A 19,291-nucleotide genomic window follows, 5' to 3' on the forward strand; every position below is an offset into this window, starting at 1 on the left:
ACGAATTAGAAAGCAAGTAATCTAAATAGAATTGACTCTTCTCTAAGTATCACCTCTGGGTTACATCGTGGTCTGATTTCTGCTTCCGGCTTACACATCACATGATAGAGGGGTGGCTTCTTGCTCCCAGTAGTCAGCGATAACCGGCTCATGCGTACAGTTTTGGTGATGAAAATGACAATTGAGAATGACTTAACAATCGCAAATAATAGCGGGACGGCCCACAAAGAACCATAGTGGTCAAGTTGATTTGCCGGATAACTGGGTCGTTTAAAGGTAATCGGGCTTAGCGTCATTACTGCCGGCAGCTCAGCTGAACCTCCATAAGCCAATTTAATCGGAGCAGCAGGTCTCTCTCTATTCATTGGTACCGGTGTGGTAATCGACCTGCAACCCCTCAGTCTCGAACAAGGCACGTGAGCGGGTTCTTACTCGACCCTCATGAGGGGCATTCGACCATTTTCTCCTTTCTATAGGTCTTGCCAGTTGCGTCGACACTTCTCTTGTGCCACAGTCATGTCCCGCAATTATGAGGTACGCGCACCTCCGATCGGAGGCCGATGACTCAATGACTGGATTACCATTCTAACAGAACGCAGGCTGCGATTGCGGCCCTCAACTCGCTGCAAACCAATTTTGCGGTGGTTGAGGAATTGAGGAAGTCGGTGTCTAGGAAAGACATGAACCTACGCTCCCTTCCGGAGACTGTAGAGTGGCTTCGACGCATTGGTTACCAGGTTAGTACCACCTTCCACAGCAGATTCATAAGCCGGAAAGCCTTGTCTGTCATTACTAAGACTGGACCTTTTTCTATAGCCTTCTGATCTGAACCAAATAAATCCTATTCACGTTGCCGGTACGAAGGGCAAAGGATCGACGTCGTCCTTCATCTCCTCTATCCTGTCCCAGTATACTCCTTCTGGATCCGCGGATGCCCCCTCGCGCAAGCTCAACAAGGTCGGACTTTACACCTCACCCCACCTGCGATTCGCCCGCGAACGTATCAAGATCGATAATACTCCACTCTCCGAAGAGAAATTTGCCAAATACTTCTTTGAGGTATGGGATAGACTCGAAGAGGCCGCGCAAAAGGCGGGCGAGGACCCAACAAGCCTACGAACCAAGCCGCAATACTTCCGGTACCTGACTTTGATGGCTTTCCACACCTACATTAGCGAGGGGGTAGACGCCGCTGTCATCGAGTGCGGTATTGGTGGAGAGTACGACTGCACAAATGTGATTGAAAAGCCAGCTGCGACTGCGATCACTAGTTTGGGCATCGACCACACTGCCATGCTCGGCAATACCATTGAAGAGATCGCTTGGCACAAAGGCGGTATCATTAAGCCTGGTACTCAAGCGTTCAGTGCGCCGCAGCCTCCAACCGCAGAGAAGGTACTATACGAGCGCGCAGCGGAGAAAGGCACTCAGCTTGAGATAGTGAGAGGCCACCCCGAGCTTACCACTAAGGGAGATGTAAAGCTTGGTTTGGCTGGTGATTTCCAGTATACGAATGCCGCCGTCGCCGTCGCTGCAGCTGCCGAATTTCTCAGAAAGGTCGGGGTCGAGGATGTCCCGTCGGACATCCTTTCCAAGCCCTTGCCGCCAGCATTCCGCCAAGGGTTGGAGTCTGCCCGACTGGGAGGTCGCTGTGAGACGCGACATGAGAAAGAAGTCACCTGGTACCTTGATGGAGGCCATACTTTGGAAAGTATTAGGCTCGCTGGTCAGTGGTTCGCTTCCCAGGTACAAGCCAACTCTTCGTCTACGGCAGCCGCGAACAAAAAGCTGCGCGTTTTGATCTTCAACCAGCAGACTCGCGATAGTAATGCTCTTGCCGAGGCTTTACATGAGACCTTATCGGCAGCCTTGGGCGCGGAACAGCCGTTCACTCATGCTCTCTTTTGCACGAATGTCACCTACAAGGATGCAGGCTACCGTCCTGATCTGGTTAGTTTGAACACGAATGCGGATGACGTGCAGAGACTACAAGTCCAGAAAAGCCTTGCTGAAAAGTGGCATTCGATTGATCCCCGCACCGAGGTCAAGGTGTATGGAACTATTGAAGAGGCTGTAGACTTCGCTAGGGAACTTGCGACAAGAGAGAGGGGACTTGTAGGTCAAGATGAGGCTCCTGTCATGACTTTTGTCACAGGTAGCTTGCTCCTTGTCGGAGGGTTCCTGGATGTGATTGAGACGAAGCCCGCCCAGTACAACTGAATGTACTTGCCCAAATCCTTTTCTGTTTGTCTTTCATTTTTCTGCCTCACCATGAGGTTTCAACAACAATTCTGGTGATACCCGCTAGCCAAAGGCTGGTGCCTTATTTGCATGATTAATGGTCCGATGATGTCGAGATAGCATTAGAAGGGGCGTCTGATATCTTTCAACAAAGCTCTTATTGTCTTGTGTATATACTAGTATGAAACAAAATCAGCGCGGCGGTGTTGTGGATCCCAAAGAAAGCTTCACTGTAGAAGTGTTTATCACTAGTAGTGTATGGAAGTGGCTGCCATTACCGCGGCAGTGAGAGTAAGCTCCCCTCCCCGCGCAGGAACAGCGGCAACGTGGGGCTGCTTAGAAAACCTTCCCGTGTCCACTTTGGTCCGAACCCCTCGAACTTCGATTCATTATTTCCGCTGCTACAAGCTGTGATGTCGGACCCCAAGGATAACAAGGGCAAGGCCCCCGAGGCGCCCAAAGCTGAAGTAAGTGGCTTCCAATTTGCGAACCCAAATCTCTCATGCCCCTCAATGTTTGGAGATCCCCTAACAAGCAGCTACTCTAGGATGCGCCAGGTAACAAGCTGTCCACCAAGGCAGTGGAGGCTCTGCTGGAGAGCAACGCCGCCCTGAAGAATGAGCTGGCCGGAATGGACAAGGACAAGGCTGCGGAAGCTCTACGGAAGATGGATATTGCTGAGCTGTTGACGGGTCTTGCTGTGGGCGGAAAGAACCAGAAGGACATGGCTTCGTACAAGTTCTGGCAGACACAGCCAGTGCCTCGATTCGATGAGGCAGCCAACGATGCTGGCGGACCTATCAAGATCATCGACCCTGAGAAGGTGTCCAAGACTCCCGATACGCTGGTCGAAGGATTTGAGTGGGCAACGCTGGACCTTACCAACGACGATGAACTCCAAGAACTGTGGGATCTGTTGACATACCATTACGTCGAGGATGACAATGCTATGTTCCGGTTCAGATATTCCAAGTCATTTTTGCACTGGTTGGTCCATCTGATTATTTTCTCGACACATGTTACTGACTATGTTGGGCTCTAGGGCTTTGATGTCTCCGGGCTGGAAGAAGGAATGGCACGTCGGTGTCCGCGCGAGCAAGTCTAAGAAATTGGTCGCTTCGATCTGCGGTGTTCCCACGGAGGTTCGCGTTCGTGATCAGAAGATCAAGGTGACGGAGATCAACTTCCTGTGCATTCACAAGAAGTTGCGCTCCAAGCGTCTGACCCCCGTCCTTATCAAGGAGATCACCCGTCGCTGCTATCTTAGCGGTATCTACCAAGCCGTTTACACTGCGGGTGTTGTTCTGCCGACGCCTGTTAGCTCTTGTCGGTACTACCACCGCCCATTGGACTGGCTGAAGCTCTACGAAATCGGTTTCTCCCACCTCCCCCGTGGCTCCACCAAAGCACGCCAGATCACCAGGAACCACCTTCCCAGCACCACAGCAACCCCTGGCTTGCGCGTTATGGAGGCCAAGGATGTGGACGCTGTTCAGGATTTGCTGGAGCGTTATTCCAAGCGGTTTGCCTTGAACCAGGCCTTCACCCGCGAGGAAGTCGAGCATTGGTTGTTGCACAAGGAAGAGGCCGGAAAGGAGCAGGTTGTATGGTCTTACGTGGTCGAAGATGCCGAAACCCATAAGATCACCGACTTTGTCTCTTTCTACAACCTTGAGTCGACTGTGATTCAGCACCCCAAGCACGACAACGTCCGCGCCGCCTACCTGTACTACTATGGCACGGAAACTGCCTTCACCCAGGATCAGAAGGCTCTTAAGGAGAGACTGCTCATGCTGATGAATGATGCTCTGGTTCTCGCGAAGAAGGTATGATCTTATCAATGCCCCTTCATCTGCGCTTTGTCCTTTGGACCAAACTAATCAATTCCTAGGCTAAATTCGATGTATTCAACGCACTGACCCTGCACGACAACCCTCTGTTCCTGGAGCAGCTCAAATTCGGTGCAGGTGACGGCCAGCTTCACTACTATCTGTACAATTATCGGACGGCTCCGGTCCCTGGAGGTGTCAACGATAAGAACCTTCCCGATGAGAAGAAGATGGGTGGTGTTGGTATCGTTATGCTGTAGGGTCTGGCACTCTGTTGCATTCTTGACACATATGAAACGTTCTTCTGCAATCTCTGTTGCAATTAATGGCGGCATTTGAGGAAGAAACTGTGGATACTTCTATCATGAATATAAATGATGTTTAAAGCTCTGTATATCCCTAGCGATACTAGCAGCCGATGGGTGCCTGGATCTGCACCGAAAGTAGACTAGCCGTGAGACCCACTTGTGTCATGCCTCAGGTGCCTAGGCTGCCGCATGCGGGACTCGCCATCCCGTCATTAACCAAGCATCCCCCCGACTTTGTTCCTCTCCTGACCATCAACAAGTCGTGTACCTTATTCTTGCTTTCTCCGGTGTTGATGGATTACTTCAGTCCTTCTTGCCATTCCGGCTCATTTGGTTCCCTTGAGTGCCGGGTTCCTTTCCAGTAGTTGATGCACATTGATCGTCAGTCGTATACCTGAAGTGGGTTTACGTCGTCATCACTACGCGGCATCCAGGCTTAAGAAATGACTGTACTGATTAAGCTAGATGAACGTGTCCTCTACTCTCCACGATTACTCCGCTGATTGGTAGCTATAACTTGGATCGCACATGGCACCATCTTGCTCAGGCGTTACCGATTATCTTACTTGTCAGCTCTTAGACCACTCTAAGACAAGATGGGAGTGGGCCAGTCGACTGAGTATGGGGGGCAGGCGTCCTCGCCAGGTTAGTAGTTCGCTGCCATCTTTCGTAATGGAGTCATAATATCGCATCGCACGATAAAAATGGTTCTTCAGAGAAGAGCAATACCGTCTCTGACAAGACCTTAGAGGAGCTGAGCTACGTGCTTGCTGAACGGTTTGCAACTAAATGCTTCACTCCCTTGGAGTTGACCCATCTCAAAGACAACTTCTTCTCGCGTGCCATTGATCAAGGCGGCCTGAAATACTGGAATGAGAAGACTCTCTCGGATTTCCTAGGGATTCCGGATAGCAGTGAATCCCAATGTCCTTTGGATGCGGGCCCCGTGATCTTCCGCATGGTCTCGTACCTTGGGGCATTTCCTTTCCAAAACACTCTTGCTCCAAGTGTGCTAACATTTGAGGCTATGGTGAAAGTCGTTGTTTTGCTGACTGAACGATACGGGAAAGTCCTTAGACGTGCGCGCAGGGATAGGATACGACTGCTTTTCGGAAGCCTTGCTGATGTTGGAAGAAAGAGTGTTGAGCAGCAGAATAATGGTGATGAAGTCCGCGAGGATGCTGATGCACCTGCGCCGACCTCCCATGTCCCAGGGTTTGCCATCGATGAGCCGGCAAACGATGAATATGAGGACGAGGAAGACGATGACTTAGCACTAGCTGCTCTGGAATCCTTGGATGCCATCGAGGTCTTTAAGCACGACTCGCGCATGGACAGGGCTGTCTACGAAGCTCGGATATCTGCTGATACGCTCCGTCGCCTCTTGATGCTTCTAATAGTTATTTCGCCCTTAAAGCCTCTTGAGCCCGTAAAAACATACACATCCGATCTAAGCGAAGAGCGCATGGAAGCAGTTCGATCGGAGGCCGATAGCATCATGGCAGCATTCAACCATGAGCCTTCTGGCGGAATAAGTTATAAGGAGTTTGCTCGGACCGTGACATCTTCATTTCCGTATCTTTTCGATCCTCTGACACCGCTGTTCGAGCATCTCCTTTTCAGCAGAAATCTGAACCTATCCCAAAAACGCAACAGGGCCGATTCTGCGGCCGATTCTGCGGCATCAGAGCCTGTCGAAGAAGCTCCAGAAGATGATCTGCCTTCACCCACAACGATTACGCTCCCGGGTAGCTTTGAATCCGTGATTCTTAACCCGAGTGTCATCTCACATCTGTCGTTCTTCCTTCCCTCATCCTCGGAAAGCCTAAACTTCCTCCGCGGCAATGTGCGCCTGCACCCAGTCTTCTCAACCGTGGCGCATGGCTCCTCTTTAACCTCATTCTCGCACCACGTGCTCACCTGGTCCTCAGGCACTCTTCTCGTGCTCGAGGGAACCAATCCAAGCGGCGAAATGGTGACCATTGGTGCTTACCTACCACAGCCATGGAAATCGCCAACCTCCACCCAGACCAGCTCCAAGTTCTCCAACTCCGTCCTCCCATGTCTCTTCGAGCTCTCGCCAAAACACATGCTTCTGCAAGGGAACCCCTCCTCATCCATCCAACAACAATCAAATACCCCAGCCGCCTACTTCTCCACCAGCTCAGGTATATCACTAGGCTGCCAAATCCCCCCTTCGTCGCGCAGCAATAAAAAGCACCCCACTCCGCACGGGGCAGGCAGCTTAACCATCGACGTCAGCCTCGAGACTGCACAATTCTACGTCTCTCCCGTCGTCCGCAACGGTGTCTTCCTGCCCCCACCCCCGGGCTCTACCCCAGACACCACCGTCAAAACCACCATCGAGATCTACAACCTAGAAGTCTGGGGCCTGGTGCCCGACCCCACAACCACGTCCGCAGAGGGCGGAAAAAGCGCCGTTGAGTTACAGCAGGCAAAATGGGACTTTGAAGCTCGGGAGGCTGAACGGCGGCGCAACGTGAACCTGAAGACAGGAGGCAGTGCTGCAGAGGAAAGCGCCAGATGGTTACTGGAAACCGCAGGGTTGATCGGAGACGGTGCAGGACGACGTGCAGGAGGGAGTGTCTAACCATAAAACTTTTAAAAAAACAAACCCTGGACCTGATAAGATAGTAATAACAGTACTAGTTCGCAATTGAGTTCATCATCCTTCATCACCCTTCCAACCAATCAATCAATCCATCCATCCATCATCAAACAAAACTAGCAACCCAAACATCCATACTCCTCACCCGCTCCACACCCCCAACACTCACCTCACACGCATCCCTCGCCGCCAACACCACCGCCCTCTCCCTCTCATCCCTCACAACCCTCCTCACCTCCTCCTCAAACCCCCCATCAAGAACAGCCGCAACCTCCCACCTCCCATCCAACAACCCCTCTCCAGTCTGTACATACTCCTCCCTCTCAACCTCCCACCCCGCCTCCACCGCCAACTCCCTAATCCTCTTCGGCCCCAACACCGTCCGCACATTCGAGTCACTACTATCCCCAGGTTTCCGACACTCCAACGCCGCCTGCGCCAGCGCAGCAAGCACATGCGGCTGCGCGGACGGGTGCGTAGCTACTAGTCCCCACTCCGCTAGCAAGAGCCGTTTACTGTGTTGCCGAACGGCACGGAACGTAGACAGGATAACTGCGGGAGAGGAGAAGTACCAGAGACTATGGGCGAGGATCGTGGCGTCGAATGTCGGGGGTAGGGAGGAGAGGTAATCTAGTGGGGATTGTTGGATCCAGGTTATGCGGTGTCCTAGTGGGGATTGGGTGATGTGGGATTGGGCTTGGGAGAGGGTGTATGGGGATCCTGGGTGATGTTAGTAGGGTAGAAGGAGGCGGGGGAATGGACTCAACCGTAATCAAGATCCGCTGGGTCAACTGCTACTACGCTGCCTTGCTCGCCTACGGCGGAGGCGAGAACGGTCGTGCAGTCGCCTTGGCCGCATCCTAACTCGAGGAGTTTGGAGCCTGTGGGGATGGTCCAGTGCTGGAGGAGGGTTAGTCGGTGGAGGGTTTGGGAGTGTTGGATGTGGAAGTTGTTGGGGTCGTGGAGGGAGAGGCGCGCGATGGAGGCGGCGGTGGTGGAGAGGTCGGTGGACATTTTGGATTTCTGTTGCTGTTTTGCTGGATGGGTGTGTTTTGTGTAGCTGGGGAATGGACTATTATAGTTCTTGTTGTGGCTAATGGGAGCGGTGGATGGTGACAGCTTATCTGAGGGTTAGTAGGGGAGTAAGCTGACGCTCAAACATCCCTGCAGTCAACTAGTTTAGTTTAGATTGGTTGAGTCATAAGGGATCGGCCTAGTTCTTGGAAGTAGATGATTCCTTATCGTTTAGATTAGTCCTGTCCGGAAGTGAGTCAACTTATAGGTCTAATTGCCTAGCGCAAGAGTCACAGATGGGTAAGCACGGTATTTTGGTAGTGGAGTGGGAAAGATGGTAGCTTTAGGGGTAGGGATCCGTCACGATATTCAAACATACACAGAATGCATTACTCATACATAGTCTAGGTGCTCAAACCTATATACTGTGAAACCAGTCTATCAATAATCACGCCCCCATAGGCGGAAGTCCCGTAGGCGGACCATAGAAATCCTTGAGTTCCTCTTCCTCTTCCTCCTCTACAGCTCCGTCGATATTCTCCACATCCGATTCCTCGTCCACCGTCTTACTCCGAGACTGCAACCTCCCACGCGCAGCTGGCACCGGAGTTCCGGTTTTCTTGCCGCTATCTTCTGTCTCAGGGGCCTGCTTGTTATCGTCGGGCTCTTCTCGGGGCAGACGGTAGGCCAGGAATCCCTCGGGAGCGCGTTCCGCTCGGTCCATGATCTCGTTCATGTATTTGCGGACTTCGTCCGGAGGCTTCACGACACGGCCTAGAGGCTCGAGGACTTTGGGGTTGTTGGTGAAGATGCGGAATGTCACAGGTTGGTAGTATTCCTTCAGATTGGAGTCTTTGTCCTTCTCTTTCTCCTTGTTCTCCTTTTCCTTGTCCTTGTCCTTGCTATCGTCCTTTTTGTCTTTCGAGTCATCCTTGTCTGTGGAGGGTTTATTAGGAGTTTCGGATGCTTCAGCCTTCTGGTCAGCTTGGGTGCTGCTGGCTGGTGCCTTATCACCATCAGGTTTAGGTTCGGTGCCAGAAGTTTCAGGTTTATCATTGGATTTCTCCTGCGGCTTGTCTTTTTCTTTGTCGTCTGCTTTCCCCTTATCCTTGTCCGCCTCGCTCGCTTTCTCCTTGTTCTTGTCTGCTTTCTTCGACTTGGACTTGGATGCCTTGCCTTTAGCCCGGGGGTTGGCCGTCTCAGTAGCTGATTCTAAGGGAAACGTTGCGTTTGGATCAACCTTCCTCACGAGTAGGAATGAGGCAAGAACAGTATTTCCTCCAGGGAGCCATTCCAGAATGGTGTACTCGGGAAATAGATATCGATCACCAGAGCCTGCATGTCCGGATGTGCTGCTTCCATAGGGGGTCAGCGGTGACGTAAATTCAAAGACCACCGACTTGTAGTTCTGTCTCGGAGGGGGCGGTGGCGGAGCTGGGCGATAATATGGCGCTGGCGACCCATACTGCGGAGGCCGAGATTGTATGGCAGGTGGATGGCTCTGATATGGAGGCTGTTGATAGGGTGGGTGTGGAGGTCCTGGCCGCGGCGTTGGTTGCTGCTGGGGAGGCGGCATGGGTCGTACAGCAGGGCTTGCCTGCTTTTGCGGATCCGGGGTAGGAGTTGGAGCTGGCGCCACACTAGGACTCGAAACGGGCTGAGACGAGGGCTGACCTGGCGCCGCCACGCCAGGTTCTTGCTTAATTACAACCTGAGGGGCTGGCTTAGGTGCCTGTGGAGTAGGCGTTTGTGGCGGCTGTGGGACGTTCGAGTTCGGAGGAGGGTGGGCAGGGGCGGCAGACGGTGATGGTTTGGGGACTTGCACCTCGACACGCGGCGTGGGCTGTGGTTGCGACTGCCCTTGGGGAGTTTGCTGAGGGGTTTGCTGGGGTTTCTGCTGGGGGGGTTGCTGGGGGGTTTGCTGAACTGGCTGCGGGGGAGGCTTTTGTGCAGAGGGGGGTTGTTGCGGAGGTTGCGAAGGTTGCGGCGTTTGCTGGGGCTGGGGGTGTTGTATAGGAGTTTGTGACGGACGCGGGGGAGGATGAGAAGGAGTGGAAGGCTGAACCTGGCGCTGCTGCTGCTGTAGCCGTTGTTGCTGCTGTTCCCTTGCGCGAATGATGGCGTTCAGTTCGTCAATATGAGCCTGGAAAGCGCGGAGTTGCTCTTGAGATGCTTTGCTCGAGGCCACGACGCGCATCAAGGCTTTGAGCTCAGGATCGGACGCAGCTCGTGTTGCAAGCATCTGAATGACGGGATCTGGGCTAGGCTTCGGCGGTTGGGCAGTCTGAGGGTGCTGAGAAGGCGATGGTCTTTGCGCAGATTGAGGGCCAGGAGGACGGTGGGGTGGCTGACTTGGAGTCCGAGCAGGATGCGAAGGGGGTGGGTGGTTTCCGGGAGTGTAGCCAGGTTGAGGTGTTCCAGGAGTCGCCGGAGAACCTTGGGGTGGATGTTGCCGTGCATGTTGGGGCGGAGCAGGGGAGTGAGGATAGGGGTGGTATTGTTGAAAGTTGTTTGGATGTCCATAATGAACCATCGGGCGCTGAGGGGTGGTGTATTGGATCGGCGGCGGCGCGTTGGGATCTTTGACAGTGTACAGCATCGCGTCGAACAGATGAGGTCCGACAACAATGTTGCAAGCTCCAACCTTTGACATGGTCTCCTTAGGCGGATTCTTCCCTTCAATCTGCTCCCTCTTGGTCTTCTTGGGCTTGGTCCAGTATCTCTCCAAAATGCCGTCGCTTAGCCATTTCTTCTTCGATCGTTCCAGGGAAGCTAACAGAATCGCACTGTTACTGGTCAGCGACCGAAAGCCTTGACATACACAATATGCGCTTCTGCGCGTGTAGTTAGGAGGGCACACATACCTTTCTGCATACGACTGATACTCTTTATCTGTAAGAGTAGTTGGTTGCGGCGCGGCCGTAGTCGGAAGAGGCTCTCCATCCTTTATCTTTGTAGGCAAAGGGGGTTCGGTAGGTTCCGGTGGTGGCGGAGGAGGGGGAGAAGGGGCGACGACCGGTGTAGACCCCTTCTTCTTTGACTGTTGAGGTTGAGGGGATGGTCGAGACGGAGCTTCGGAGGCTCGTCGCTTCGCCGCGGGTTCGCGACGTTCGCGGGCGGGGAGTTTGCGTTTTTCGGCCATGCTAAGATGTAGAGAATTATTGACGAGCAGTTACACGCCAATCAGGAAGCCAGCTGATTGAAGCAGCGGACATCTCGCAGCCTCCGGGATTGACTGGTATGATGGGAAGGGATGAGAGTTGCGGAGGAGAAGGAAAAAAGGCGGCGGAGAAAGTGAAGTTGGAGGCAGAAGCTGGATCGGGCAGTTCCACCGCCGAGCCTCAGCATCCCCGGTTTAATCCTCCGCATCCTTTGCTTATTCACCGTTCCTGCGTCTAGCCAGGTCGCATTGGTGGCATTCAGGTGTGAATATTCTAGAATATATTTGCTGTCTTGATTAAATCCTGTTGAGAGGTCGCACCTTCAGGTTTACTTGTCACAATTGGTATACGGAGCACACGGCGGGTTCAAAGTAAGGGCTCCCGAGACATCTCGACTCGCAGTTCGCTTTATTTCTACTTTCATATCGGCTAAACTATGTACTGTTGAATGTAGGCTCATAGCCACCATGGTTGAGCTTCAACCCATCTTCAAGAAGGCCTACTGGGCCCTGGCAGCCGGTGGAATCTTCTATGCCATATTCGTCTGTGCCATGACGTATCCCGTAGTCCAAAGATTGTACGTTGTTTCGTTATATGCTCGAATCACTATTCGAGACGAGCACATTGGTTGACCTGTTGCCTACTTGTACCAGTGCCCTCTACGTCAATAAAATTAATCCCACTGCGTGGCAGGACGTCAACCTGGTCGAATCATTCGGCTTTCTCAGTATGTTATACTGTTCCAGTCTACCCACCAGATCATGCTCAAAGGACAACTTCATTAACTGCATCCAAAGAAACGCAGGTCCAGCCGTTTAACCTAGTGACTCCTGATAACGAGACACTCTACGGATGGCATCTTCTGCCCCTGCAACTGTGTCACGAGCGCGAAGAGGAGCTGAATGCAAACGAACCCGACGGACCAGCAGACGACTACACCAAAACCACTGCATTTAAGCTCCTTAAGAATGACCCGAATGCCAGGGTAGTGGTCAGCTGTAAGTAAACATCATCGCACTTTAAAAACAGCGGCTAATATTTCACCAGTCCACGGCAACGCCGCCCACCTCGCATCCGCCCAGCGACCCGACATCTATCGACAAGTCCTGGGACTCTCAACACCCCAAAACCCCGTCCATGTCTTTGCCATCGACTACCGCGGGTTCGGCCTCTCAACCGGCACTCCCACAGAAGAGGGCCTAATCACAGACGGAGTATCCCTACTCAACTACCTCACCTCCGGCCCACTGAACATCTCCCCGTCACGCATCGTAATCATGGGCCAGAGCCTAGGAACAGCCGTAAGCGCAGCCGTGGCAGAGCGCTTTGCATTCGGCTCCTCAGACCCCACTGCTATCCAGCCAGCACTTAAGGACCCGGAACCCTTCGCCGGCGTTATCCTGCTAGCATCCTTTAGCAACGTGCCAAGTCTGATCGATTCCTACAGTCTGAAGGGAATCACACCTCCAATGCTCTCCTTGCTAGCCAACTACCCTCGGGCACACAACTGGGCGAAGAGCCACATCGTCGATCGCTGGGACACCGCCACTAGAGTCGCGCGTCTGTCGGGCGTAAACACCAACATTACGAAAGACGACCCTAACCCCGCTTACGCGAACAAAGGTCTCGACCTCTTCATCATCCACGCAGCAAACGACGTCGAGATACCCTGGCAGGAGGGCCGGCGCGTTTGGATCGCTGCCACAGGCGAGGACATCCCCGGTGGCCCTGGCAGGATAGTCCACGAACGGAAGGACTCTAACGGACCGAACGAAGTGCAAATCTGGGAAAACCAGTCGACCAAAGACAACGCAGTCGTTAAGCGCGTCAGATGGGAGCGCGTCAGCCATGGTGGTACGTCGATATAGAACCCAACCCAACACATAATGCCAGGCACAAAAGCTAACTATGAAATAAAAGGCCACAACCGCGTCGCAACCTTCTCCGTCGCCGCTCTTTCAGTGATGAGGGCCTTTGAGAAGTGAATCTCATGCCACCACATCTCGCCGTCAACCCCACATAGACTATTATTAGATATTACAGGCTAAAAGCAGACTGGGGCTTTCACATGGCAGTTGTAGCCTCGAATTCTGGTAGACAACAGAAACCTGGAAATGAGCGAGATGTAAAAGGAATCGCGAAAATCCACTTATAAGGCAGGCCAATCAAGAGGGGGGTTGGGGACGCGTTGACGCGACTGAAGAGGCTGTATTCACTGTCAGTTGTTCTAGAGCTTGCGGTTGTGATTTATAGAGGTACTGTGAGCTGTTTGCATGTGGGTGTGGGTCTCGTGTTCTGTATGAGGTAGGTATGTTGGTGCTCGGTTGGGATAGATGCCTATGGATGAGTCCCTCGGTTTGAAGAAGATTATATGATAGTATAGTAAATCCGAGTAAGGCATAGAAGACATGATTCAACACCATGAGGTTATATGAAGGCTTCCATTAGAGGGGAGCAGGAAAGGCAGTGTCTGACATATTTAGTTGAGACTTTCTGTTCTACGGCAGTACTAATGGGTTACCGAACTTGAACTATGTTGAACTATGTCCTTTTCACCACCCAGGAATTGCTTTATAGCCCAATATATGCTTAAAATTTGAATATATGAGAGGAGATATAACGACCTTCGGGTCAAATATGTACAGTCTGAAACCGAGATGAGCCGTCTCGGGAATGGGCGGCCGGGTACCCTACCAACCCGGCCCCATGGCACTGACTGAGAATTTTCCGACGCCCACAGGGCCCGTCTAGATTGCTTTATAAATAATACATGGCGCCAAATTATCTAAACATAATGAGAACATCGTCTTCGTAGGGAATACACGCCGAGAAGGGAAGAGGTAGGAGGGAGGATAGAGGGCGGGTGGGGGATTGCAGGTTCAAGAACACCGAAAGGAGACGTAATGGGTATACTTTTGAACTGCATCACTGGTGTATGGTAGCTTCAGGAGGTGGGTCTACCTCCGCAAAGCTGTTCCAAGCATCAAGCCACGGGGTTGCGACAGGCTTATTTCTTGTGTCTGTCGGCCTGGGCCTTCTGGTACTTGGCAATGAGGTCCTTCCTGTAAGTGGAGTTAAATTAGTATCGTTCGTATGGTATGAATTGGAATAGGGAGACTTACTGGAGGTGGGGAGGCGCCCTCTCGTAGTGGCTGAACTCCATGGTGTATTCACCCTTACCCTGGGTAGCCGCACGCAGGTGAGAACTGATACCGAACATGCCGTTCAGACTGCAGTCCGCATACACGGTGAACTCATCAACACCGACCTCAGAGTCGTTGATAGTAGCATTACGCTTGTTCAAGAGAGCGATAACGTCACCCTGGAACTCAGATGGGGCCGTCACGACAGTCTTCATGATGGGCTCAAGGACAGCAGGGTTACTCTCCTTGAAAGCCTTACGGAAAGCCTGCTGGGTGGCGTTCTTGAAGGCCATTTCAGACGAATCAGTCATGTGGGTAGCACCATCGTTGATGACCATCTTGGTACCAAGGACCTTGTGTCCAATTAGAGGACCCTTATCACAAGAGAGGTGGAATCCCTTTTCACAAGCGAAGAGGAACTTCTCCGAGATACTTCCACCAACAATCTGTTCCTCGAACACGTTCTCGCCAAGGCTGCCCGTCGGCTCCATCCAACCAACGACACGGGCGTAGTCACCGGGACCACCAGATTGCTTCTTCAGCAGGTGGTCGAACTCGACACGCTCGCCAAGAGTCTCACGGTAGGCAACCTGAGGCGGGCCAGTCTCACAGTCGACGCGGTATTCACGGCGCATACGCTCGAGGTAAATTTCGAGGTGCAATTCACCCATACCAGAGATAAGAGTTTGTTCACTCTCCGCATCGAAGGTGACACGGAAAGTCGGGTCCTCTCTCTGGAAACGTGCCATGGCCTTGGAGAAGTTGGCACCATCCTTGTTGTTCTTAGGCTTGATGGACAGGGAGATGACGGGTTCGGGAACGAACATGGAGGACATGGTGTAGCCCAGCTGTCCATCAGTGAAGGTGTCACCGGAGGCACACTCGACACCGAAGACAGCACAAATCTCACCAGCTCCGACCTCAGTAACATCCTCCATCTCGTTAGAGTGCATGCGAACAATACGAGGGATCTTGACCTTCTTATCGTTGCGTGCATTGTAGACGAAAGAGCCCTTGCGGAGAGTACCTTGGTACACACGGATATAGGTCAACTGACCGAAGTTGCTCTCTTCCAGCTTGAAAGCAAGACCGACCATGGGCAGAGAGTTGTAGGGGACGAGCTTCACGGAAGCCTCGTTGCGCTTCTTGTCAAGAGCAAGGTTCTGCACTTCGGAGGGGTTGGGAAGGTAGTCGATGACACCATCCAGCATAGGCTGCACGGACTTGTTCGCCAGTGCAGATCCCATGAAGACAGGGGTGAACTTCAGGTTGATGGTTGCCCGACGGATGGCCTGTCTCATCTGGTCCTCGGTAGGCGTTTCCTCCATGAGGAAGATTTCGGCAATTTCGTCATCAACGTCGGCGAGGGTCTCGATAAGCATCTGCCTTCTTTCCTCCGCCACAGCCTTAACCTTCTCGGGGATCTCATCGGTCTCGAAAAGCTCCTCACCACTGGGTCCGCGGTTGTAAATCGCCTTCATGCGAAGCAGATCGACAACGCCCTCGAACTCGTCCTCAGCACCAATGGGCACCTGAACAGCGGCAGCGGGGATCTTAAGCTTCTTGTTGATCTGGTCAACAGCCTTGAAGGGGTTGGCACCCATACGGTCCATCTTGTTGACGAAGGAAATTCTAGGAACGTTGTAACGTCTCATCTGGCGGTCAACGGTGATGGTTTGGGATTGAACACCGGAAACAGCACACAGAATCATGACAGCACCATCCAGAACGCGCAGCGCTCTCTCGACTTCGATGGTGAAGTCAATGTGACCCGGAGTATCAATCAAGTTGAGGTGGTACTTCTGGTCCTTGCCCTCGGCGTCCTTCTTGACCCAGTCACAGAAAGTTGCGGCGGACTGGATGGTGATACCCTTTTCACGCTCCAGATCCATGGAGTCCATCTTCGCACCAACGGCATCACGACCACGGACTTCGTGAATAGCCTTGATACGTCCAGTGTAGAAAAGGACACGCTCGGTACATGTGGTCTTACCACTGTCGATGTGTGCCTAGAATGACTATTAGATGCGAATATTCCAAAGAACTCTTATCCGCAATATCCTTACAGCAATACCAATGTTCCGAACACGGGACAGACGTGCTGCTTCGACGGGGTCAAGGTTTTCGATAATGGCCTCTTGCGACAGGGTGTCGGGGTTGGCAGCGGCAGCCTCAAGCCTATGTTTATTTGAAAACAACGATCAGCAATGGGTCAAATTGAGATAACTGTATTAAAAGAAAAGCAGCAATTAAGATAGACAGGAAGTAGTAGATTCTTACACAGCAGCAGCAGTAGCAGAAGCGTTCCTCCTCTGCTGGAAGTGTTTGCTCAGGGTAGACTGATAAGCCGGAGCCAAAGTAGGTGAACAGAGAGCAGCCGTCGAAGCGCATCGCCGAGTCAAGAAGTTCTGGGACTGAAGACGGACAGAAGATCTGGTCAATCCAGAAACAGCGCGGCATGGCAGCCGCGCAAGAGTAGGAGTCCTCATGATGATCTCCGTGCACACCGAATCTCAATCAAACGTTGGCGCTCTTTGAGTCCCCAAGCGTCTCGATCTTTTCTGCGGCTCCGAAAAAAAGTTCGGGGAAGCCAGGCACGCAGTCACGTGAGCTATACTAGGATTGATTGGCCTCCGCTTTCCCCGGGTGCCATTGCAGCCAATGATCTTTGGCTTGATTCTCATCATAGTCAAATTTGAGGAGTCTAGAGGGATGTTGTATTGGAAGGTGCTGCAATTGTACGTCCTTCCCGATAAGCTATATCTATCACCCGGAAAGTGCACCGAAGGCGTGTGTCTCTTCCGGCTTCGGACCCATCAAGATTGGTGAAGCCGTGCTCTAGACCTTCAGGTACAGAGACGGCACAATTGTGTAATTGAAATACTGTTGGTGCGGAAATATTTCATATCGGTACATTGTGGCAGAACAACTCACCGCTTTGCTCTCCGCCACCATCACTTGATCATCAATCATAGATGCAATCATTTACTATTTCCAGCAATCTCTATAGAAACTGTACCGCATTGATACTTCTTAGCTACACAGTTGGTGCCCAGTGGAGCAAACTATATAATTCCCGTCCAAATGCGATCATCCCTGAGACTTCTGGCTTCCGTATCCCGCAGCCAGCCTTCGAAGCTCAGGAAGCCAACCGTTAGCCTTGATCATGTGTGTAACCATCGCAACTTATGTCGTTCATGCGCTGATATGACCCGAAGTTCATCCAAAGGCAACGAGTCATTTCTCTATGGCGTGAGATTGTGCGAGCGCTCAATAGTTAGTTCCCATCTACACTATTTCCAACAATCATGCACCATGCTGATAGAATCGCAGAAATACCCAGCTCGTCCACCAAGGATGAACTGCACAGATATGCTCGTGGGGAGTTTGAGCGTAATAGAAACGTTACAGATTTGGTATGGCTTCCTTGCCTTTACAGTATAGCACCAGACTGACTAGTACGGATAGCAACATATACGATATCTCATCTCGGTAAGTTCCCCAGTTGTTCTTTCATGGACAAGCAGCCTAACTATACACAGACCGGAAAGTCCGAGTTCGATATGATGAGGCGGTATATTGACGAGCAGGTTGTCGGCTAAGGGGGGAGATGTCGCCAGGATCAGCACTAATTAAGATACAGGCTAAGGTCCAGAGAGATGAGATCAAGGGTTAAGAGATGGAGAGTGATATTCTGACAAAAATCGAATGCATATATGTACAATATCATAGATACCCAAACCAACATGAGAATCAAGTAAGAAACTCAACAACACTTCTTTTTACCAACCTTACTGCCTCGACAACAACTCCTTCACAGCACTTAGTACCCCAATTGACTTCTGTTCGGAGGGCTCAATAGCAGAGCGAGCAGCATCCTGCTCAGGAAATGACTTCTTAGCATGTGCGGCCTCGTTGGCCGCGGCCTCAATAGCCGCATGACGCTCCCGCCAGCCTCTGTCTTCCTTGTCACGGATCTCCAACTCGCGCAGCCAAGCGTCCCGCTTTTCCTGGCTCTTGCGTGCCTCCACCATCTGCTCGAACTCCCTCCGTTGCTTCCGCTCGCTACCATAGTACATGCCTCCGGCGACGACGGCGATAAGGGTGAAGAATTGGGCGTAGATACGAGCACGGAACATCTTATTCATCTCGACGGAGTCGCCGGCCTTCATCGACCGGTAGGCCCGGTACAGTGCGTAGGAAGTGGCAGCACATCCTAGGTTCAAGTAAGTTAGCTAAGCTTGGTTGAAGAAATGTGTCGTCTGAGCTTAAATGGTATGCCTACCTAGCGGGATCAGAGGCTCTTCCTTGAGACGTCTGCGGAACTTTTGGAGCGAAGTCTCCTCTTGGAACTGACTGCACAAACGAATATGTTAGAACTAGCTGAGCAACCAGTCTATGATCTGTGATCGAAAGGAGGCAAATACGTACGGGTGTTCTTCAAAAGACGATGGGAGAGGCTCGCTCATCTTGCTATAATAATTAATGTGACCTGCTATTAAGTGTGGCGATCGGCGAAGGGGCACGGAGAGGCTGGGGCCGCAGAAGCTAGAAGTTAATCGAATCTGCAAATCATTAGCCAACAATTTTTGAAATTAAGGAGGCAGCCAAAGCTGCACATAAATGCCGACCTTGATTGATAAGTAGCGCTCTGTCCGGAGAGAAAAGTAAATGCGTTGCGCGTGTACCCGGGCAACATGACGTCGGAAGGAACAAGCATACGGAGGAGATAATTTTCGTATTATTGGATACGGTATGTTACGCAGAGACACTGTAATCACTTGTACCTTCCTTTACTCTTCTATCAGGCCATACTTCGGACAGATGACCGGTTTGTGCTATGCCTCGAGTCTTTTACACTGTTATACCAGGTGCTTTTTCCTTGACAAGAATAGCTTCATAGAGCCTAAACTTAGAGTCGCAGATCCTCCAAATATGGAGATGATAATGTAGCTTCATGAGATGC

General features: G+C 52.0%; 10 protein-coding genes across 10 annotated transcripts; 5 read left to right on the forward strand and 5 right to left on the reverse strand.

The window, feature by feature from the left end:
• The first annotated feature begins 398 nt into the window (after positions 1–398).
• On the forward strand, positions 399–2,443 carry BO79DRAFT_177008 (tetrahydrofolate synthase). Its single transcript, XM_025679893.1, has 3 exons — positions 399–534; positions 600–737; positions 817–2,443. Exons 1-3 carry the CDS (start codon positions 442–444, stop codon positions 2,218–2,220), a joined length of 1,635 nt encoding a protein of 544 aa, XP_025537565.1. The 5' UTR covers positions 399–441; the 3' UTR covers positions 2,221–2,443.
• A 171-nt stretch (positions 2,444–2,614) lies between these two features.
• On the forward strand, positions 2,615–4,458 carry BO79DRAFT_239054 (glycylpeptide N-tetradecanoyltransferase swoF). Its single transcript, XM_025684876.1, has 4 exons — positions 2,615–2,708; positions 2,789–3,228; positions 3,284–4,067; positions 4,133–4,458. The coding sequence occupies exons 1-4, from the start codon at positions 2,655–2,657 to the stop codon at positions 4,328–4,330; spliced, it is 1,476 nt and encodes a 491-aa protein (XP_025537566.1). The 5' UTR covers positions 2,615–2,654; the 3' UTR covers positions 4,331–4,458.
• A 219-nt stretch (positions 4,459–4,677) lies between these two features.
• On the forward strand, positions 4,678–7,026 carry BO79DRAFT_177014 (TLDc domain-containing protein 2). The gene is made up of 2 exons (XM_025679894.1): positions 4,678–5,023; positions 5,128–7,026. Exons 1-2 carry the CDS (start codon positions 4,975–4,977, stop codon positions 6,987–6,989), a joined length of 1,911 nt encoding a protein of 636 aa, XP_025537567.1. The 5' UTR covers positions 4,678–4,974; the 3' UTR covers positions 6,990–7,026.
• A 17-nt stretch (positions 7,027–7,043) lies between these two features.
• Positions 7,044–8,136, reverse strand: BO79DRAFT_198754 (class I SAM-dependent methyltransferase). The gene is made up of 2 exons (XM_025681368.1): positions 7,775–8,136; positions 7,044–7,727 (listed from the first exon to the last, which is right to left on the reverse strand). The coding sequence occupies exons 1-2, from the start codon at positions 8,019–8,021 to the stop codon at positions 7,114–7,116; spliced, it is 861 nt and encodes a 286-aa protein (XP_025537568.1). The 5' UTR covers positions 8,022–8,136; the 3' UTR covers positions 7,044–7,113.
• Positions 8,137–8,426: 290 nt separating this feature from the next.
• BO79DRAFT_177022 (uncharacterized protein) lies at positions 8,427–11,163 on the reverse strand (the record flags this gene model as incomplete). Its single annotated transcript, XM_025679895.1, has 2 exons — positions 8,427–10,807; positions 10,886–11,163. 2 exons carry the CDS (start codon positions 11,161–11,163, stop codon positions 8,470–8,472), a joined length of 2,616 nt encoding a protein of 871 aa, XP_025537569.1. The 3' UTR covers positions 8,427–8,469.
• A 486-nt stretch (positions 11,164–11,649) lies between these two features.
• BO79DRAFT_246753 (alpha/beta hydrolase) lies at positions 11,650–13,390 on the forward strand (the record flags this gene model as incomplete). Its single annotated transcript, XM_025685591.1, has 5 exons — positions 11,650–11,759; positions 11,836–11,909; positions 11,980–12,180; positions 12,230–13,036; positions 13,103–13,390. 5 exons carry the CDS (start codon positions 11,650–11,652, stop codon positions 13,165–13,167), a joined length of 1,257 nt encoding a protein of 418 aa, XP_025537570.1. The 3' UTR covers positions 13,168–13,390.
• BO79DRAFT_35666 (uncharacterized protein) lies at positions 13,258–13,670 on the reverse strand. The gene has a single exon (XM_025689119.1). The coding sequence runs from the start codon at positions 13,603–13,605 to the stop codon at positions 13,348–13,350; it is 258 nt and encodes an 85-aa protein (XP_025537571.1). The 5' UTR covers positions 13,606–13,670; the 3' UTR covers positions 13,258–13,347.
• Positions 13,671–13,791: 121 nt separating this feature from the next.
• BO79DRAFT_288990 (elongation factor G) lies at positions 13,792–16,862 on the reverse strand. The gene is made up of 4 exons (XM_025688743.1): positions 16,606–16,862; positions 16,392–16,503; positions 14,305–16,334; positions 13,792–14,244 (listed from the first exon to the last, which is right to left on the reverse strand). The coding sequence occupies exons 1-4, from the start codon at positions 16,812–16,814 to the stop codon at positions 14,190–14,192; spliced, it is 2,406 nt and encodes an 801-aa protein (XP_025537572.1). The 5' UTR covers positions 16,815–16,862; the 3' UTR covers positions 13,792–14,189.
• A 472-nt stretch (positions 16,863–17,334) lies between these two features.
• BO79DRAFT_288991 (LYR motif-containing protein 2) lies at positions 17,335–17,927 on the forward strand (the record flags this gene model as incomplete). Its single annotated transcript, XM_025688744.1, has 5 exons — positions 17,335–17,493; positions 17,544–17,601; positions 17,659–17,741; positions 17,794–17,817; positions 17,868–17,927. The coding sequence occupies exons 1-5, from the start codon at positions 17,410–17,412 to the stop codon at positions 17,925–17,927; spliced, it is 309 nt and encodes a 102-aa protein (XP_025537573.1). The 5' UTR covers positions 17,335–17,409.
• A 100-nt stretch (positions 17,928–18,027) lies between these two features.
• rcf1 (respiratory supercomplex assembly factor RCF1) lies at positions 18,028–19,015 on the reverse strand. The gene is made up of 4 exons (XM_025681369.1): positions 18,957–19,015; positions 18,757–18,890; positions 18,611–18,681; positions 18,028–18,541 (listed from the first exon to the last, which is right to left on the reverse strand). Exons 2-4 carry the CDS (start codon positions 18,792–18,794, stop codon positions 18,117–18,119), a joined length of 534 nt encoding a protein of 177 aa, XP_025537574.1. The 5' UTR covers positions 18,795–18,890; positions 18,957–19,015; the 3' UTR covers positions 18,028–18,116.
• Positions 19,016–19,291: the final 276 nt, after the last annotated feature.

Source organism: Aspergillus costaricaensis (assembly GCF_003184835.1).
Source record: "Aspergillus costaricaensis CBS 115574 unplaced genomic scaffold BO79scaffold_24, whole genome shotgun sequence".
NCBI lineage: Eukaryota > Fungi > Ascomycota > Eurotiomycetes > Eurotiales > Aspergillaceae > Aspergillus > Aspergillus costaricensis.

What these genes read in the sequence shown, in the direction of transcription:
- BO79DRAFT_177008 (XM_025679893.1), top strand. Translation starts at nt 442, where the DNA reads ATGAGGGGCATTCGACCATTTTCTCCTTTCTATAGGTCTTGCCAGTTG. An exon ending in TCATGTCCCGCAATTATGAG is followed by an intron (nt 535 to 599) that starts GTACGCGCACCT and finishes AACAGAACGCAG; the next exon opens with GCTGCGATTGCGGCCCTCAA. An exon ending in TTCGACGCATTGGTTACCAG is followed by an intron (nt 738 to 816) that starts GTTAGTACCACC and finishes CTTTTTCTATAG; the next exon opens with CCTTCTGATCTGAACCAAAT.
- BO79DRAFT_239054 (XM_025684876.1), top strand. Translation starts at nt 2,655, where the DNA reads ATGTCGGACCCCAAGGATAACAAGGGCAAGGCCCCCGAGGCGCCCAAA. An exon ending in CCGAGGCGCCCAAAGCTGAA is followed by an intron (nt 2,709 to 2,788) that starts GTAAGTGGCTTC and finishes CAGCTACTCTAG; the next exon opens with GATGCGCCAGGTAACAAGCT. An exon ending in CTCTGGTTCTCGCGAAGAAG is followed by an intron (nt 4,068 to 4,132) that starts GTATGATCTTAT and finishes ATCAATTCCTAG; the next exon opens with GCTAAATTCGATGTATTCAA.
- BO79DRAFT_177014 (XM_025679894.1), top strand. Translation starts at nt 4,975, where the DNA reads ATGGGAGTGGGCCAGTCGACTGAGTATGGGGGGCAGGCGTCCTCGCCA. An exon ending in GGGGCAGGCGTCCTCGCCAG is followed by an intron (nt 5,024 to 5,127) that starts GTTAGTAGTTCG and finishes ACAAGACCTTAG; the next exon opens with AGGAGCTGAGCTACGTGCTT.
- BO79DRAFT_198754 (XM_025681368.1), bottom strand. Translation starts at nt 8,021, where the DNA reads ATGTCCACCGACCTCTCCACCACCGCCGCCTCCATCGCGCGCCTCTCC. An exon ending in CCCAGCGGATCTTGATTACG is followed by an intron (nt 7,728 to 7,774) that starts GTTGAGTCCATT and finishes AACATCACCCAG; the next exon opens with GATCCCCATACACCCTCTCC.
- BO79DRAFT_35666 (XM_025689119.1), bottom strand. Translation starts at nt 13,605, where the DNA reads ATGGTGTTGAATCATGTCTTCTATGCCTTACTCGGATTTACTATACTA.
- BO79DRAFT_288990 (XM_025688743.1), bottom strand. Translation starts at nt 16,814, where the DNA reads ATGAGGACTCCTACTCTTGCGCGGCTGCCATGCCGCGCTGTTTCTGGA. An exon ending in TTCGGAACATTGGTATTGCT is followed by an intron (nt 16,335 to 16,391) that starts GTAAGGATATTG and finishes TAGTCATTCTAG; the next exon opens with GCACACATCGACAGTGGTAA. An exon ending in AGGGCGCCTCCCCACCTCCA is followed by an intron (nt 14,245 to 14,304) that starts GTAAGTCTCCCT and finishes CTCCACTTACAG; the next exon opens with GAAGGACCTCATTGCCAAGT.
- rcf1 (XM_025681369.1), bottom strand. Translation starts at nt 18,794, where the DNA reads ATGAGCGAGCCTCTCCCATCGTCTTTTGAAGAACACCC. An exon ending in TCGTCTTTTGAAGAACACCC is followed by an intron (nt 18,682 to 18,756) that starts GTACGTATTTGC and finishes TCGTTTGTGCAG; the next exon opens with TCAGTTCCAAGAGGAGACTT. An exon ending in AGAGCCTCTGATCCCGCTAG is followed by an intron (nt 18,542 to 18,610) that starts GTAGGCATACCA and finishes ACTTGAACCTAG; the next exon opens with GATGTGCTGCCACTTCCTAC.